The 18,871-nt window shown below is 38.8% G+C and overlaps 3 protein-coding genes across 3 annotated transcripts in view; all 3 read left to right on the forward strand.

Annotated features, from left to right (window-relative positions):
• The first annotated feature begins 1,295 nt into the window (after positions 1-1,295).
• Positions 1,296-7,627, forward strand: si:dkey-94e7.2 (short-chain dehydrogenase/reductase family protein). The gene is made up of 7 exons (XM_010894075.3): positions 1,296-1,534; positions 1,685-1,800; positions 1,982-2,137; positions 2,278-2,382; positions 2,692-2,901; positions 3,146-3,338; positions 3,462-7,627. The coding sequence occupies exons 1-7, from the start codon at positions 1,512-1,514 to the stop codon at positions 3,562-3,564; spliced, it is 906 nt and encodes a 301-aa protein (XP_010892377.2). The 5' UTR covers positions 1,296-1,511; the 3' UTR covers positions 3,565-7,627.
• A 5,135-nt stretch (positions 7,628-12,762) lies between these two features.
• Positions 12,763-14,573, forward strand: LOC105024243 (protein transport protein Sec61 subunit gamma). Its single transcript, XM_010894076.5, has 4 exons — positions 12,763-12,877; positions 13,354-13,462; positions 14,196-14,298; positions 14,432-14,573. The coding sequence occupies exons 2-4, from the start codon at positions 13,369-13,371 to the stop codon at positions 14,439-14,441; spliced, it is 207 nt and encodes a 68-aa protein (XP_010892378.1). The 5' UTR covers positions 12,763-12,877; positions 13,354-13,368; the 3' UTR covers positions 14,442-14,573.
• Positions 14,574-16,922: 2,349 nt separating this feature from the next.
• The window catches only part of cntnap2b (contactin associated protein 2b), a 34,212-nt gene continuing 32,263 nt past the window's right edge, over positions 16,923-18,871 (forward strand). The window contains exon 1 of the mRNA XM_010894077.3: positions 16,923-17,348. Coding sequence (XP_010892379.1) covers positions 17,267-17,348 — 82 coding nt within the window. The 5' untranslated portion in view covers positions 16,923-17,266. The remainder of the gene's footprint in view (positions 17,349-18,871) is intronic.

Below are 18,871 nucleotides of genomic sequence, written 5' to 3' on the forward strand. Positions count from 1 at the left end.
TGAGTTTCTTAGCTCTCATGTGGATGCACTGAGCAGGCTAGATATTGAGCCATTGGGAGCAGAAAAGTGCTGTCTAAAGACCTGCGTAACAAGATAATGGAACTTTATAAAGATGGAAAAGTAAATCAAAAGATATCAAAGCCTTGCAAATGCCAGTCAGTACTGAAAATTCGGGGATCTCTTGATACCAAGCCAAGATCAGGTAGACCAAGGAAGATTTCAGCCAAAACTGCCAGACGAATTGTTTGGGATACAAAGAAAAACCCACAAGTAACCTCAGGAGAAATACAGGCTACTCTGGAAAAAGACAGTGTGGTGGTTTCAACGAGCACAATACGAAGATCCTTGAAAAAAAACGAGCTGTATGGTCGAGTTGCCTTATTCTTTAATCAATAACAAGATATCATGAAAATGGGAATAAAATGTATCACAAATGATCTGTTACTAAATTAATTTGCTCAATTTACATAACTCAATCCATGAACAGTATCTCTAAAACTGTTCAAGCTGGGGAAATCTAATTAACATTGTTTTACATCAAGGCTATCCAAAAATCTAATTCCTAAAAAGCTTATTAATTGTAATTGTATTCAAAAATTCTATGAATTAACTCATTAAGTTCTCTTGACCTCTTGACCATTCAAGCCAGACACAGCAAACATTTCTTGCATAGTATTTTGGTAATGCAACTTAAAAATCAAGATGTCAAGTACACCACATTTACTTCTGTAAATGTCTTTTTGTTTTTGTTTTAGAATATTCAAGTCTGCTTGGTCATGGAGAGGTGAACCTCCAAAGCATAACATTATAAAGAAATAACAGTATCTAGATCTTATTTTAAAAAAATGCCTGCAACCCACAATTCATGTTTTTAACTATCCAATAAGCATGTTCATGTAAAAACTGTGTGTAAACACAGCTGTGTGTTCATCTACATTCCTAAATGTGATAAAAGTACATTGTTCTGTCTCTTGTGTGTTTTTTTTGTAAGGATTAGAACAAACCCATTCATTCTTGTAAGTAATACCTTTTCAGTAAGAAACAATCTTTCAGGCTGGTATTAACTTCAATATTTCCTGTATTAACTGTAATGTTCTTTGGTCAAATAAGCTTTTCTCATTTATGGTACATTATCCTTGGTACTATGTTATTGTATATTATGAAAAATGTATTTTCAGCATCTCAACCTAGTCTCAATTTCCAGCAAATATGTGTTGTTCATTAAATAGTATTTCAATGATTCAGTGTGTTTCAAGTGTTTTCTAAGAATTGCTAATATGTATTGTACAGGATCCTGCAGGCACTGATCATGTGGCCACACTTTAGCAGATTATCTAGGATTAGCTGTTACAAGCCAAATACAGACCACTACAATTATCCAGTCCTCAACTCCACCTTAATGTACAATACACACTTACTCGATCACCAATTCAAGAAGCCCAGTTCTTTGGAACAAAACATGCTGTGAGACTAGAAAACAGTGGCGTCTGTGTGGCTGCATCGACTTTAGCATGTCCAACATTTATACAATAAGGTAGGCTATGCATCGTGTCAATAGGATAAATATATGCAAGTATTATTTCACATTTGTCCAAGATTATCATGCTTTACTTTCTTCGGCCTGATTTTCTATCTGATGTATCTGCTTACAATCACATCATTTGTTCCTATAACGTTTCTCTAGAGCTCTACTTTGTGGTCAGTGGTCATCCAGTGAAAGGCTAGATGGCAAAACAGTTATCATTACTGGAGCCAATACTGGTATTGGCAAAGAGACAGCACTGGACCTGGCTAAGAGAGGTAGAGGCTATATGTTCTCTTCAGTTATTTTGTACAGAGTAGGGCCATGAGCACCAATAGATGATATAGCATATATATATATCAATGTTTTGGTGAAAAGATGGGTAGCTTTAGGCATGTTTGTTGACACAGTACGTACGTGGTTATATACAGTATACACTGATATTTCCATAATCATCAGGGGGCAGGATAATCTTGGCCTGTAGAGACATGGACAAAGCTGAAGCAGCACAAAAAGAGATCATTGAGAACTCTGGAAACTCAAACATTGTTACCAGAAAGCTGGATTTGTCTGACACAAAGTCCATTCGAGAATTTGCGGAGTTAATCAACAGTGGTAAGTGGAGACTTGTCGCTTGTGCAAGCTCTTTTTAACAATAATCAAATGTAAGCACTTGGTCTATTGTATGAATTAAGCTGTGGAATACAAATCATCAGTTTTAAATGTTTACTTTCTTTACTTGGAATCTCTTTCAGAGGAGAAACAAGTGAACATTCTAATCAACAATGCTGGGATAATGATGTGTCCATACTCCAAGACTACAGATGGCTTTGAGATGCAGTTTGGAGTGAACCATTTGGGTGAGGCTGCAAGCTGACACAAAAGAGATACCAACAGGCAAAAGTATGAAAAGATATCCTCACAATTTAAGATACATAGTTGGCCTGCAGTGGGTCTATTGGACAGAAAAGAGATGAGAGGGTGTGTTGAAATAACTGTGGGCCAGATTCAAATACATGCTGCAGCGGTATAAGTATACCAAAAGCAGAGGGTTGGACTGGTGGACCGAGCTAGGCCGTGTAGTTATTGCCTTCTGAATATATTAGGCAAATATAATATGTTGCAAAAATAATATAGATTGATACTTGTTAGGTTATCTTGCCTTTCAGGTCACTTCCTGCTCACGTTCCTGATGATTGATCTGCTAAAGAGATCTAGACCAGCCCGGATCATCAACTTGTCCTCCATGGCCCACAAATGGGGCAGGATCCAACTAGAGGACATCCACAGTGAGAGAAGTTATCACTCCAGAAGGGCCTACGGGCAGAGCAAACTAGCCAACATCCTGAGCACACGCTCCCTAGCCGAGAGACTCAAAGGTTTCTGTTAATTTCCCATACACTGAGCTTTGCAATATTGACTCACTTAATGATGCACATTTCCTAGGAATGCCTTATTTTCCTTTATTTACAAAACTGCTGTTTTTCCCTAAAATGCAATAATTGCCATTTTCAGAAGGTTACATGGACATTCACCCCAAAAAAATACTATTATTGTGTAGTTATTTACTAAGTCTGTATTTGGAAGTGATTTTATTTTCTTCATCAATTTCTACATTGTTAGACACTGGAGTAACAGTTTATGCAGTCCACCCAGGAATAGTAAGGACTGATCTGAAGAGACACATGAATTTAGCCCTCCTGATATCCTGGAAGATTGTCAGACCCTTCACCAAGACAGTGGAGCAAGGTGCCCAGACCTCCATCTACTGTGCTGTGGAGCGAAAGCTGGAAACCGAGAGTGGTGGATATTACAGGTGAGAACTCACATCAAGGGAATGTATTGATTTAATACTACTGAGACATTTTATGACATAGTTCACAGTATAATGTGCCCTGTTAGGCTTTTAGTTACTGACTGTAAAGTTTGTTGTTCACAGTGACTGTAAACCCTCCAGATGTACCAGTGCTGCCAGGGACGATGAGATGGCAGAGAAATTATGGAAACTCAGTTGCCAAATGCTTGGGATAACATGGGACTGAACATCTTTCATGAATATCCTCATAAATAGACTGAAACATGTTAATTGTTTGAAAAGATGTAAGGCGCTTGCCTCAAATGCTTACACACACATAATGTCCTGTAGGTGTACTCTGCATATGAATGCTGTATAGAGAATGTTCTGGACTGGACATGGAACAATGACTCAAAGTCTTGAATGAGGTATTTGCCGGAGCCACTGCACTGTGTTTTTAAATAAGGCAGCCACCTGTGAGTGAGAGACAGCATTCAGTCTTGTACAGCTTCAAAGCCCACACCTGAATGTTTGTGTCTATAGTCTATTTGATTTAACGATGTCTGCATGAGTACAGACCTTTTAAAAAAGTTGATGTTTATGTTGGAACGAAATGTTACATTCCAAGGGTAGATTTTAATTGTATTCATACAAACTGGGCTTCCCAGCCCATGGCTCTTTCATGGGTTCACTTCCCAGCCCATGGCTCTTTCATGGGTTCACATCCCAGCCCATGGCTCTTTCAGCAAAAACACTCAAAACGTTTCCACTGTCACTGTTAATGAAGCATGAACCCCTACAGTGTATGTATGGAAAATTGAAATTAGAATTGTGGAATCCCGATCTTGTTTTGAAATGCGTCCAAGCTTCTCTCCGTCATTTGAACAACAGCTAATTCAAAGGGGACAAGGACACATTTTAAAACGCTACAATGCTAAATCCCGAAAGTATACTCATGATCGTCCGCAGCAAAAGCCTTTCAAATAATTTTTCAAACACCCGGTTTCTGGGTCATGGAGGAGAGGACAGAGGATAAAAGTGTAAAGCACTTTGTGACAACTGCTGTTGTAAAAAGCGCTTTATAAATACATTTTGATTGATTTTGATTGAGAGGATTCAAGGAGAGGACAGATTTCTCTTTACTGAGTATCTCCCTACGCCTTCTCTTGCCGGTCATCCAACCGATTCCACTCTATGTACCAAAAACCTAAATGTGATTTTTGGAAAATACATCGCGACTGAGATACAATATAGATCAGATCACTTGGGTTAGCTGTGGGAAGCACAGAAATAGAATAACTGTCCTGGTTATTCTACTATTACTTCTCTTACTACTCTACTACTGAAGTAGCATGCAGCACAAACTGCTTAGTCTGAGTGACTCCAGGCAGAGCTTGTTAACTGTGGGAAGCCGCCACGAGAGAGAGGACCTGGTGTAGACCCAAGCTGTAAGATGGACGTTACATGCAACTTGAATATTTCAAAATATTTTATGTCAATATTCAGATTGAGATTGGATTTTGCTGAAATTGTGCAGCTATTTTTTGGTTCATAAACTAATCAGGGAGGTGTACATTACCGGTTGTGGTGGCATAAATGCCAGGGTGCATTCATATGTTTTGAAATTGTTGAGAAACGATGGCTGGCCATGTTGTAATGAAAATGACAGCACTCCTTCAACCCCCTGACATATTATGTATGCTATCTCTGTGTTTATGTATTGGTGTGCATGTTTGCATTAGGTAACATGTCCTTGTTAGATACGATATAGGTTTGTCTGATCATGTATTAATATAAGTCTTGTAATGTGTAGAAAACCACTGTAGGCGTAGGTGGAGAGGTCTCAGGTAGAGAAAAACTAGAGAGATGGAGACAAAAGAGGTCAGCCGATTGAAACCAGTAGCCTTGGGGTTTTTGACAATTTTCTAATTCACGTTTATTGTACCCAGGGTAACAAGTAGCATTTTTACAGTGAGGTCATCCACATCATCCAATGCCTCAAGTAGCTTCATCGGTGCAGCTAGGTCATCCACTATATCCACTACTGCCTCCAACGCCACAACAATGCTGTGGAGGAATTTGAAAAAGCTGAGACTGAATAGGTTGGATTTTATGGTGGAACTGACGGTGCTGATGAGGTTACCTGCCAACCTTGAATCGTGTCAATGAATTGTGCTTCAGCAAGAGCGGTCGCACCTGCGGTCTTGATCCCCACAGTGATGCATTTGTCACTCACATACTTCTAAAATGAAAGGCAAAGGCCCTCTTCAACCTGACAACAAAAGGTTGGCTGCCTGTACCCTATTTGGAATTTGTATGCAAAAGAATTGGAAATTCTTATTTTATTTTTTTACATATGTGGATATGAAATCTTCACTTCAGCGATAGTGACTGGGAAAGTTTAAACAACCGTACTTTGCAATTTCATAGTGCATACAAAATTGATAGAGTTACAAGAAATGGCTACATTAAGTTATATCAGCAAAAATGGGGGTTGCACTTTGTTTGGATTATCCAAAGAATCTACAGGTGATCATTTTGAGATGACTCAGAATTGTTATCCTTTCAAAATGATGAGGTCAGGTTGATGAACAACAATTATATTTTTTCACTGTCTATTTAGTTAACATTTACCAAGGGTGCCAATAATTCTGGAGGGCACTGTACATTTACTGAAAATGTAGTTGGATAAAATTCCATAAGAAAATATTGGCCAGCGAGTGGGAGGGTTTTCAGCATTTTAATTGAATTTCTTCTGAGCAAACAATTGAACCATGTCTTCCCGGCCTGTAACACATCTGCGCATGTCAAGTCTGAATACCTACCACTGAGAAGTGCATAGAAAGGGCAGGTAAACTGCAAGCCATTGTACTGTCTGCAGAAAGGGTAATTGGCTGCCACCTGACCTCCATTGAGGTCTTTCTTGACTTTAGGGCTAGAATTTATGTTTGTTCTGCTGAGCTCCCACCTCATTCACCCATTGTTACAGAAATTGGCCTCTGGTAGGCGGAAAACAGGTACACATTACAGGTCAAAGCATTCTGCCACCTGATCAGTTTTATTCCCCATATTCTGCCTTCTGCTTTGAAGAAGCTAATAGATCTGCTAGCCCCTTCAAGCTTCGTACTAACTGCAAATGTATTATACAGTACTGCAATGTATTGGTACTTTTACAACTCATGCCCCTTCATGTCATAAGCTTATCATTTAGTGTATTGTATGTACATAAAGGTATGTCAACCTATAAGTAGATTTTGTGTATTCTGCATTGTTTGATTGTGATTATTTGAGTATTTGGAGGCAGAGCAGCTTTGAAACTCTACTATCCTGAGACTCAGTTGAGGATAAAGTTGGCGGTCATGTTTGTTTTTATGAATAGTATCCATTTCAGCACCCCGTCTGAACGACCATGGTTATACAGAGCACATAGGCACAGTTACGTTTTTTCTCAATTGACGTTTGTATCAGCTGCAATAATATGTTATGTTGCACTGGAGGTTATTTGTACACAGTCAGTCAGCAGTCTTCTGTTGTCATTTTGATCCTGTTTTGATCCTCTCTCTTGAACATGGCCAATATAAAAGAGAATTAAGTTGAGTTACTCAGCCGGGGTAGAGCTTATCAGTGTTCTGACTGAGTGTCAGGCAGATCATACCTTCATGAATAGGTTATTAACGTCTGTGAATGGGCTACTTCATCTTCATGTTAAGTCCAAGGCAACTCCGAATTCAGAAATCTTCAATAAAACTGAGCAAAAGAAGGAGGACGCAGTTTGAAACTCAAATTCAGGTTGGATCCATATTTTTCCCCACAATTATTGCTTGTTTTGTATGCATTGAAGTCAGAGGTTAGAGAGTGCTGAGTCCTCAGCTACTTTCAGTGCGCATCAATCTCATAGGCCAACTATTTCATTAGGTATTTGTTCATTTATTACATTTACAGCTCAATTACATCAAAGTCCTGGAATGACGCTTCATTTGTGTAACAGTGCCTTTGAGTCCATCACCATGTTTAAGTGGTCAGTTTTAATAATTTGCTGAACCATTTTGACAAGTTGTGATCACATGACCAACTACTGTAGGTAACCACGAGCGATCAGCTAATGACCAACCTGCTCACCAGGCGTTATCAGCCAGTGATTAACTGGGTCATCCAGAGGGGTCAGACAATGAGGTTTGAAGGCCCGCTCATTTGATTACATTATATTGGTTGATGCTTTCCATGGTATCATACCTTTTTATAAATAATGTTGAATCCCAAATCGCCCCCTATCATTCTGCATCCACCCAAATCGCCCCCTATCCTTCTGTATCCACCCAAATCGCCCCCTATCCTTCTGCATCCACCCAAATAGCCCCCTATCCTTTAGCGTCCATCCAAATCGCCCCCATCCCTCTGCATCCACCCAAATAGCCCCCTATCCTTCAGCGTCCATCCAAATCATAAGTAGTTCAAATGATCTACAATGACTATTAGACACCACATAGGTCTTTTCCAGAAAATCTGCAATAATGTTAGCAACACAAGCAATGTGGAATCCAATTAAACACCACATTATTTTTGAGTATGTGCAATTTCACACAAAATAATTGAGAAGTGTGTCTAATTTTATGACATATGCATTTGTTTCATAGAGGATCCACGGCTATTTATTACCCTTTATGGAATCAGAGAAGACATGTACAAGTACATTTAACCAATTGCTTCGTATTTTTATAGATTTGTTTCCAAGTAAAATGCATAGATTTATTCTGCTTTGCAGTCTCTATTAAATTCATCCCATGCCCTTTCATCCCTGAAAATGACAGTATACCTGAGAGGGGCCGACCCTTGTAGTAGTAGGATGTATTTTTAAACAGTTCATTTGAAATTAAGTTCATTTTACAAATGGTTTGATTGGATCAAGTCATTTGTCTCCATCTGTAATACATTTCACAAAAAAGTATTTCTGTGCAAGTGCATTAGAGGCGGTTAGAGGTTGAGAAGCACTTAGGCAACATGGGAGCTATCCTGTGTCCGATGATCAGATGCATGGTCAGGTTCATTAGAATTAAATGGGAGCCTTAAAAAACAATGGCCACACAAAAAATCCCTTGTATAATAGATTAGAGGCCCCTAATGGCCTTTAATATACTACATTTACATTATATTCATAGTAGTAGTACATGCTCTTGAACCGGAGTGACATAGAGTGACAGTTAATACATTATTTATGTCTGATTTTGAGACTTGACTAGAGTAAAAGATGAAATACCTATTAAAATAGATGTTTTACTGTTACTGAGGTTAACATCTTGTAAAAAAAAAAAAAGGTAATTAGAATTTTAGGCTTTGTTTATTGGAACATGAATTGCATCTTTCAAGTAAGTGTGTCCTGGCAGGTTTGGGATTCATGGTAAGAAACCTTTCTTGCTCTGTAATGGTAATGTCAATGCAATGCTAGAACATGTTTGTCCTGTTTCTGGTGACATACACAGCCCTCAACTAGACAAATCTATAACCCCTCCCCACATACACACACAATCCTCAACTAGACAAATCTATAACCCCTCCCCACATACACACACAATCCTCAACTGGACAAATCTATAACCCCTCCCCACATACACACACAACCCTCAACTGGACAAATCTATAACCCCTCCCCACATACACACACAATCCTCAACTAGACAAATCTATAACCCCTCCCCACATACACACACAATCCTCAACTGGACAAATCTATAACCCCTCCCCACATACACACACAACCCTCAACTGGACAAATCTATAACCCCTCCCCACATACACACACAACCCTCAACTGGACAAATCTATAACCCCTCCCCACATACATACACAGCCCTGAACTGGACATATCTATAACCCCTCCCCACATACACACACAATCCTCAACTGGACAAATCTATAACCCCTCCCCACATACATACATAGCCCTCAACTGGACAAATCAATAACCCCTCCCCACATACATACATAGCCCTCAACTGGACAAATCAATAACCCCTCCCCACATACATACATAGCCCTCAACTGGACAAATCTATAACCCCTCCCCACATACACACACAACCCTCAACTGGACAAATCTATAACCCCTCCCCACATACATACATAGCCCTCAACTGGACAAATCTATAACCCCTCCCCACATACACAGACAATCCTCAACTGGACAAATATATAACCCCTCCCCACATACATACACAGCCCTCAACTGGACAAATCAATAACCCCTCCCCACATACACACAACCCTCAACTGGACAAATCTATAACCCCTCCCCACATACATACATAGCCCTCAACTGGACAAATCTATAACTCCTCCCCACATACACACACAATCCTCAACTGGACAAATATATAACCCCTCCCCACATACATACACAGCCCTCAACTGGACAAATCTATAACTCCTCCCCACATACACACACAATCCTCAACTGGACAAATCTATAACCCCTCCCCACATACATACACAGCCTTCAGCTGGACAAATCTATAACTCCTCCCCACACACACAGACAGCCCTCAACTGGACATATCTATAACTCCTCCCCACATACACACACTGCCTTCAGCTGGACAAATCTATAACTCCTCCCCACACACACACACAGCCCTCAACTGGACAAATCTATAACTCCTCCCCACATACACACACAGCCCTCAACTGGACAAATCTTGAACCTTACTAATGTATTAATGCGCAGTCTACTGTTTTTATGACCAGTCCACTGTTCTTATTTTTATTTTGTATAAATTGTTGCACTAATGGGCCAGAACAAATTCCTTGTTTGTTGTGAAACTTGATTGGCAATAAAAACTCTTTCTGATTCTGATAGTGCCAACCAAAGTTCAATCTGAAATCCTTGGTACATTCCAATGTTGCGCATGCATTGATATCACCAAAATCTGATTTCAGCAAATGGTTTATGGGCTGTATCGCATTTCACGACTATGGTCTGAATGTAGTCAGTGTCCTGGGGGTGTTCTTGACAAGGGATGTTTCTTGAATGTCAAGGAAAGCCCCATACTTGTCCCTTTGAGAATTGGTTTGGACTTCAAGAACTATAGCTATAACAATTTCAGAAATAAGGCTCGCTAAAATTAACTATGCCTGTGTAGTGTTACTCTAGCCCCGCTACAATGGTGGGAACAATGATTTAAATGTTTATGGCTAGCTAATACATTGTCAACTCCTAATGGATGTAATAAGCTACACATACTTCAGCTCATATTATTTGAATTTTACAAATTACACACGTCATTTACATGTTTTAAGTAGTTAATTGTTGTGTATCTGCTTTTGAACGATTGGTTGGTTAGCTCCTACTGAACAACGTCAGAAGTGGGGTTGTGGGGATTTCTTTCTGATATGATACTTTCCCCAGACAGCTATAGGCAATAGGACATGAGTAAAACCACTTTGTAACTAATCACTTTGCAGGCCAGGAGGGGTGTCTGAAAATGTAGCCCCTTCAGAGCTCATGTCATACAAGGCAAGAGTGATGTTTTGGTGGTGTTTGAACACCACAATAATTGTACTATTTATATGAATAGCTGGGCAATAGTAGTCCTGCTTTGTCATTGAGAAAGGTTAATGTATTTGTGAATGTCTTTTTATCACCTGCCACCTGTTACATAGTGGATTAAGGGGAAAAAGCTGTTTCTGGATAATCCAAAAAGCTTTTGTTTGCATTAGCAACTGAATCCACTAATTTGTGGAAAGATACGTGTATGTGTGTGTGTGTATTCATTTGAAATAGATTAAAATGCTGTGTGGTGCTTATGTGCTAGTTTGGGTGAGATCAATGCATTTACTGTACGTAATTGGATCAAAGGACAAGCTACTTTCTATGTACAGACTGTAATCCTCCATGTTTCTCACATTTTCACTCTAATTGTATTTACTGTGAGTGTGGAAGAAGGATGTAGAGTCTTGTAACACCAGGTAAGGAAGTGGAATGCCGCGTTATCTGTAACAGTGTAACAGTGGGATCTGGTGGGATTGTTTTATTTATGAATACAATACAAAATATGGACTCAACGTTTAATTGTGCAGTATTTAAGAATGTTCACCATGAACGAAGGAGGGAGACAGGACACAGGTGCCCGGAGAACAGAGGACTTTAATAAAGAAACTCAAAGGAACAAAACAGGACTCAGGATCACAAAACAGGATACAAACACTGACTGGTGAATACATGAGGGAAGGAGTTAAATGAGACAGTGAACACAGGTAAAGGCAATGATGACAAGAAACAATTGTCCTTGTTGAGATAGAAGGCATTGGATCACTTGACAATGTGTGCACTTTAACCTTTTAAACAGAGGGCCAACATTTTCCTAAACAACTTCAATTAATAAAGTGTTCTGGTGAGGTTCTGCTATATGTGTTATGAAACATGTCATATACAGGTGCTGGTCATATAATTAGAATATCATCAAGTTGATTTATGTCAATAATTCCATTCAAAAAGTGAAGCTTGTATATTATATTCATTAATTACACACAGACTGATATATTTCAAATGTTTATTTATTTTAATTGTGATGATTATAACTGACAACTAATGAAAATCCCAAATTCGGTATCTCAGAAAATGTGAATATTGTGAAAAGGTTCAATATTGAAGACACCTGGTGCCATACTCTAATCAGCTAATTAACTCAAAACACCTGCAAAGGCCTTTAAATGGTCTCTCAGTCTAGTTCTGTAGGCTACACAATCATGGTGAAGACTGCTGACTTGACAGCTGTCCAAAAGACGACCATTGACACCTTGCACAAGGAGGGACACAAAAGGTCATTGCTTTGAGTGTTTGAGAAGTAATTAACACTAAGATGTATGTATATATGGTATTGCATGCTACTGGTTCACATTATTGATATCTGGGTCCTTATTAATGATTGCAATGAAAACTTGAGCAACGGTTTCTGGGATCGAACAACACCTGGTAATAGTTTTCAAATGATCAGTGAGAGATATTGCCATCACTTCAGCTCTGTATTGATGTTGTGTTTTTGCAGTCCAGATGTAATAATGCAACATATTAAAATGCCCACTTTCATGATTGAAGTCTTTCATTATTGTCTCGCATGATGTTCACATGGGAAAGCCATCATATCAGGATTAAACCTGTTATTTTGAGTGTCCCTTTGTCATTACTATGCTACATAAAATCTGGATGTGTTTTTTTTACACTCACAGAGCAATCAGTGCACACGGATATCAATAATAACCGTCTTTTCTTAAATATTTAAATGCTGACTTAGAGTAGAGTTGATTAAAGCAATGCCCTGCAAAGCTACAGCTAATGAGCAAGCCAATAAGTCAAAAAACGCCCCTTAACCGGGAACACCCGCAGGACTTGGTTTCATTCGGTTTCAGTCTTATTTAATCCAGGCGTATGGGAGTGGTCAGGGCCCCGCGTCATCCTTAACATCCGGGTACTCGTGAGCGCATGCGTTTAACCAAAGTCGTCATCAGATCTCGAATTATAACATACGTGGCCTTTACAAGGAGTAGTCATCTAAACGCTGAGAACTCCGGTAAGAGGGCTATGAAAATTATTTACAGTTCAGCTGCTTGTTATTTTAATCAACCTAATTTTGTTAAAATATAATGTTGCTTCAAGACTAGGAATTTGTAAAATATTTAGCTTGCTAGCTGCTTTGTATTCAGAATAATAGTAATGTAATGTAACTTCGCAGTATACTAAGGAATGCTCTCTGGCTGGCTAGCAAGCTAGCAAGCTACTGTTACTTACACGATTAAGATAGCCTGTTTAGTTGTCTTTAAGAATACGAAATATTACGTATTGTTTTATATATTGTTACAAAACAGTGTGTTAGTATTAATATGATCAAAACCTGACATCAAAGATACCGAGGCTTACAACAAAATGGCATTGGCCTATACAGTACCGTAATTTTACTTCTATTTAAGTGAACCAAGTTGACTTGGCTATAGTTTTTTTTTTTGTGTGTATACATTTAATTCATCAATTATTTATTTTCTTCCCCAGTAATACCTTTCCAACATGGACCAAGTAATGCAATTTGTGGAACCCAGTCGGCAGTTTGTTAAGGACTCCATAAGGCTTGTTAAGAGGTGTACCAAGCCGGACAGAAAAGGTAATTTATCCCGAATCAGTGCTAGAAATATCGTAATGTATGCCTAGCTGTTGTGGATGGGAGATGTTCTTAGTTAAAAATACCCTTTTACAATAATGTAAATCAAGGCCTATATGCTGATGGACCCATGCTATGGCCATTTCAAACTTCCCTAACATGATGTGTCATTATAGACCTAGCTATATGGAGAGTAATTATTTGTAAAGGCAGATGCCTTTGTTTTGCTTTTTATGATCCATTTCATCATTCTGTAACAACATAACCAAATAACACTGATATACTTATTTTATGCTATACCTGATATTCCATGAGTGGAATAATAAATTGACCCCATGCATTCTAACTGGTGTTGACACTTTTGGTTCAACCAAGTGTCCTACCACTGCAGAGGTATTTTGGCCAACTCTTCCACACAGTATTACTTTAACTGGGTGACATTTGAGGGGTTTGCAAGCATGAACTGCTAGTTTCAGGTCCTGCCACATCTCATGTTTTGGCTTAAACTGACAGATGGCCTGACAATCTTTAGTATTTAGATGAGAATTTTAGAATCAGTTACCTAGCAGAAGTCCTGGTTTCTTCGACTGTGACATTTTTCAACAGTGACATAACACTACCACCATGCTTTTTTTTGGTTTTGTTTGTTGTAAAAAGTTCGGTCCCTAGAGCCTAATTCTCAGTCAATTTTTTTTGTGCAAAATATGGTTAACCTTAACTTTTTTCTGTATTTCAGAATTCTCCAAGATTGCCATGGCCACCGCAATAGGATTTGCTATCATGGGCTTCATCGGTTTCTTCGTCAAACTTATTCACATCCCCATCAACAACATCATTGTGTAAGCATTTCTCACTCGTGACCTATTACTTTAAATCTGTCACTGCTCCTATGGTGGCAGATGGCAGTGTTCCTCCATGGAGATGCTTTTCATCTAAAAATATACACTAATGAACTGCAATCTTGTTTTCCAGTGGTGGTTGAATATCCCCTGACCGATTACCTGAAACTGGACATAGGATCAAAGTGCCGAGAAGTGTTTATTTCTTTGTATATTATATTGACCTTCTGTTCATATTTGTTTGCTTTGTAAATAAATTTGACTTAAAAAGAGAATCTGATGCGTACATCTTCCTTAAGTAATTTGTTATATTATGAAATGGACAACTGTTGTTGATCAAATGACATCCCTGTTGGATATGTATCTCCATGTTTTGTTGCAGCCAATCGGGCTCAGTTAATACTCCACAGCTTCATATGCTGTAGTCAGGCAGAGCTGCTGCTCACGCACAAACTTTCCATTTACTATGTTAGCTTGTGCAGTCTTTGTTGGCGTTCCACTTTTAAGGCTAGCAGCAAACAACCTCCTGCACACTAAACTCTTGAGAATCCGTGAGTATCTCCAGGGGACTGAACGACGAGCCTGGTTTCACATTCTTCTTGGAAATTCCTTGCCTCTCATTTTTACCTTTGCCGCTGTAAATAATGCAACCCGCACCAGGAAAACAAGTAGTGTTTACGGACTGAAGGAAATGCATTTTTAAACACTGCGTGAAGCTGTTGAGGGACCGGAGTAGGTGAATGCTCCATTCAGTTTTATGGATGTTAGAGCTGGAACGCTGCCTCTATTGTTTACATTTTTAAGCGCTTAGTGAAATTGCTGCTTAATGTAATAAAAATCTAATCCAAAATCTATATGAATCATGGTAGCTGAAGTTGCATTGTTGTCAACATTGCTTTATTGTGGGGTTTCAAGGCCATGGCATTGAGAAGGGCCAATTGAGAACATATCTAAAATGAACTACCATTAGTAACTACACTGAACAAAATTATAAACGCAACACTTGTTTTTGCCCCCATTTATCATGAGCTGAACTCAAAGATCTAAGACTTTCTCTATGTACACACAAGGCCTATTTCTCTCAAATATTGTTAACAAATCTGTCTAAATCTGTGTTAGTGAGCACTTCTGCTTTGCTGAGATAATCCATCCACCTCACAGGTGTGGCATATCAAGATGCTGATTAGATAGCATGATTATTGCACTGTTGTGCCTTAGGCTGGCCACAATAAAAGGCCACTCTATAATGTGGCCTTTTATTGCGCCAGTGTATATAGAGAAAGTCTTAGATTTTTGAGTTCAGCTCATGATAAATGAGGGTGTTTATAATTTTGTTCAGTGTATGTTTCCATAATTCAGATGCGGTCAAACATAGGAACAAGCAAACAATGATAAAACATTTCACAACAATGAACACACAACATTCACAGTTGGTGTTCTATAAATATGGTTGCTTTAGGGAAAAATCGAATGTGGTCAGAGCACGTTGAGCCACTTTCGGTCAATACCAAAAGAAATGAGAAGCAGAAATGTTTACCATGTAGCTACAGTATGTTTTTCTTGTGTGGAGTTTGCTCACTCTTTGTTAGCTGAAATCCATACTCTAATACACTGTTTCTTTTTTCGCTGTTTCTCTAAGGCTGTGGTTCCCAACCAGGGATACAAGAACCTTCAGGCGTGCTTAGCCTTACTCCAGGAGGTACTCCAAAAGACTTGTGACCATAAGCTCACTGGTAACATGAACATGAGGGGATACTCTTCTGGCAGTCTAAACTGAACAAAATTATGTTGGTGGTACGGGAACAAAAGTAGGTTGGAAACCATTGCTGTAAGGTGTACTCTACTATAATTGTATTTTAAAAGTGTGGGTTTTAGCACAGGACAAAGACACTTCAGGTGCATGGTCTTTCAGTATTGACATAGTGTCTTAATGAAATCAGCTTCAACCCATCCCCAATCTGTTCCTACAACTGTGATTGCTTTGTTCACTAAAGAATCCATGGTGTTTATTTTAAGAGAAGGGTTGTTAAACTAGTGGCTACATTTCTGATCATGATGGGAGAAATAGACGGTCTAACATTTGTGCACAAAGATTTGTTTCTGTTTGCAACATTTGTGCCTGTCCTAAATAGGCAAGTCAAGTTTTAATGAATGGTTTGATTAGGTTGTTTGTGGGGGTGGGGTGGGAAGGAGTGAATTAAGAGGTAAGGAGTGAATGTTATTCCTAACACCTCATAATTTGTCCCTTTTCTTGGTAAAAGATATGAGCTATTACAGCAGATGCCTATAGATCTCTGACTGCTAGGTTATCAGTGTATAGTGGTACATAATAGTTATATGTTGAAGTATAGGCGGCATTATACAGTGAAATAGATTTTTTTCCCGAATGCGATAGCATACAACTCGGCATAGTCATTCAGTATAGACTATTAATCAAATATAGCTATGACTCTGTTGTTTTGGTAAGGAATCGCACCTATTGGTGTATTAAAAACCCCTCCGTAATTTCATTTCACTGACGCGTGTCCCCTTGTGTATGTCTCTTGGACCATACCATTTTCACTGAATATAGGGGAACAGCAGAGCAATATCCAATTCAGCACCCGGACAGCGACTTATCTGTATGTCCGGTTATAATTAGTAAGCTACTAACCGACAATTGCATTTTGATCCAATGGGGCAGTACATTGAAAAAAAAATATTCGTAATGATATTTGAAAAAGAAGACCGTTTTTGTCCAGTGTTCAGTTTTGCTGGGTGACACTAGAGGTAGCGAATATTGCGCACCAGTGTGTGAGGGAGTCTGCTTGGTAGCAGCCACTTTATATATTGCTAATAAAGCCGTATCTGGATAGTCTGGATAGCTGTCTCCAGTTTGCCTCCGCCTTGAGAGGCGGGTTACGAAATCTAGGCAACGGAAAACACAACAACTTGCCACAATTGTCTTTGTTTCAGGCTCTAATTGAACATGCTTCCTGGACCGGAGCTAACATTACTGCTCTGGATCTTCAGTTGCATCAGCAGCCTCAGCGTAGCATCTTCAGCATCCCGTAAGTAGGGCTACTAACACACTTAGCTTTATGGTATGCCCTAAGCTTCGATGCTTTGTGCTCTTCTCTTGCAGGACCGGGGCATTGCAGACTGAGTGTTATGCGTCAAAGTGTTTACCAATTCGGCGCCAGACCTGCTTAGAACACATGGCAGTAAATTAATTACCGGCGTTTTCAGCGCTATTCGTCTGTTATTGTTTTCGTTAGGATTAGGCTATGCTGCCTTTTTGGCTACATATAACCTGCCTACTTATGTCGCTCATATAGATCCCATATAGATTATGCAAAATTTGCAGGCTACAGTAAAGGCTGTGTTTGTTCGGCGTAACAAATATTTTCAATTTATGCAGTTTTGTTTCCGTGGAGTGCTGTTCTAATTACATTTTACATACAACAATACACTTCAAAACCAATTATATTTAAGTCACATTTGAATCTCCAAAAAGTTGCTAATTAAATTACAATAGACTAGATTTTGAACCTAAATTGATATTATGATTGATATGTTTTAGTGAATTAGCTTGAATCCAGAAAAAAGGCCAACAACCATGGCTGATACAGAATGATCATCATGTTTTAAGATTTAGTCTACCGTTGGTCGCACGCTTTACTCTTTATGCTGCTCCTGTCAATTACAGGACTCGAACAGCTGTACTGATAGCTAGAAAAGAACCGTGGTCCAATTTTACAAGCACTTTGATGGCACGGTTAACATTAATACTTGTACAAGCTAATGAATTAAATTTCCAATACACGTACCTATTTCCGTACATATATATCCTAATATCTCTCTTGTACACACACACACACACACACACACACACATAACTAAATCAAATGAAACTTTATTGAAATGCATTTGCAAGTAGTTTTATTCACGCATATTTTCTTACTTAGGTATTTGGTTTTGACATGAATCAAACAAAATTATTCACATGAATCCAACATAAATTATAGATACACTTAAATAAAAGCCAGATGTACAAAATGTTAATCTGTTTAAATGTAATTGTGTTGACAAAAAATATATATTTAAAATCACTGAAGACGGCTGCGTTGTTGGGAGGCCAGGATTTAAATTTGCATCTCTGATTATCCCTGGAATCCCAAAGAGCCACAGTACATGATTGCCTGGGTTAATAATCAAATATTATTGCTTTGCCTCACAACACTTTAGCAACACCTTGTGGTGTCTTGGGCACCTGTTAGCACAATCACTGTTGAAGTCTGGAGAGTGAGTTCCTTCCAAAGTGGTAGGATTCCAGTCTAGACTGCCTGGTTGAACGAGGAGAACCAAAATTGCATTGGATGTGCTTCAGAAGACACATCTCAACATCAACTGTCCCGAAATCACTGGGAGTTGCAATGTACCCTGGTCTTTAATTAGGAATTGGATATCACCAAAGTGGGGAGGTAAAACAAAAAGAAAATATATAAATCTAAATATATATATATATATTTAAATAATGATATTTGGTTGCATTGTTAATGTAACTTTGGTAATATATTAAATAGCCTGACAT

Source organism: Esox lucius, chromosome 3 (genome assembly GCF_011004845.1).
Source record: "Esox lucius isolate fEsoLuc1 chromosome 3, fEsoLuc1.pri, whole genome shotgun sequence".
Classification (NCBI taxonomy): Eukaryota; Metazoa; Chordata; class Actinopteri; order Esociformes; family Esocidae; genus Esox; species Esox lucius.

What these genes read in the sequence shown, in the direction of transcription:
- LOC105024243 (XM_010894076.5), top strand. Translation starts at nt 13,369, where the DNA reads ATGGACCAAGTAATGCAATTTGTGGAACCCAGTCGGCAGTTTGTTAAG. An exon ending in TACCAAGCCGGACAGAAAAG is followed by an intron (nt 13,463 to 14,195) that starts GTAATTTATCCC and finishes TCTGTATTTCAG; the next exon opens with AATTCTCCAAGATTGCCATG.
- si:dkey-94e7.2 (XM_010894075.3), top strand. Translation starts at nt 1,512, where the DNA reads ATGTCCAACATTTATACAATAAG. An exon ending in ACTGGACCTGGCTAAGAGAG is followed by an intron (nt 1,801 to 1,981) that starts GTAGAGGCTATA and finishes CATAATCATCAG; the next exon opens with GGGGCAGGATAATCTTGGCC. An exon ending in TGCGGAGTTAATCAACAGTG is followed by an intron (nt 2,138 to 2,277) that starts GTAAGTGGAGAC and finishes AATCTCTTTCAG; the next exon opens with AGGAGAAACAAGTGAACATT.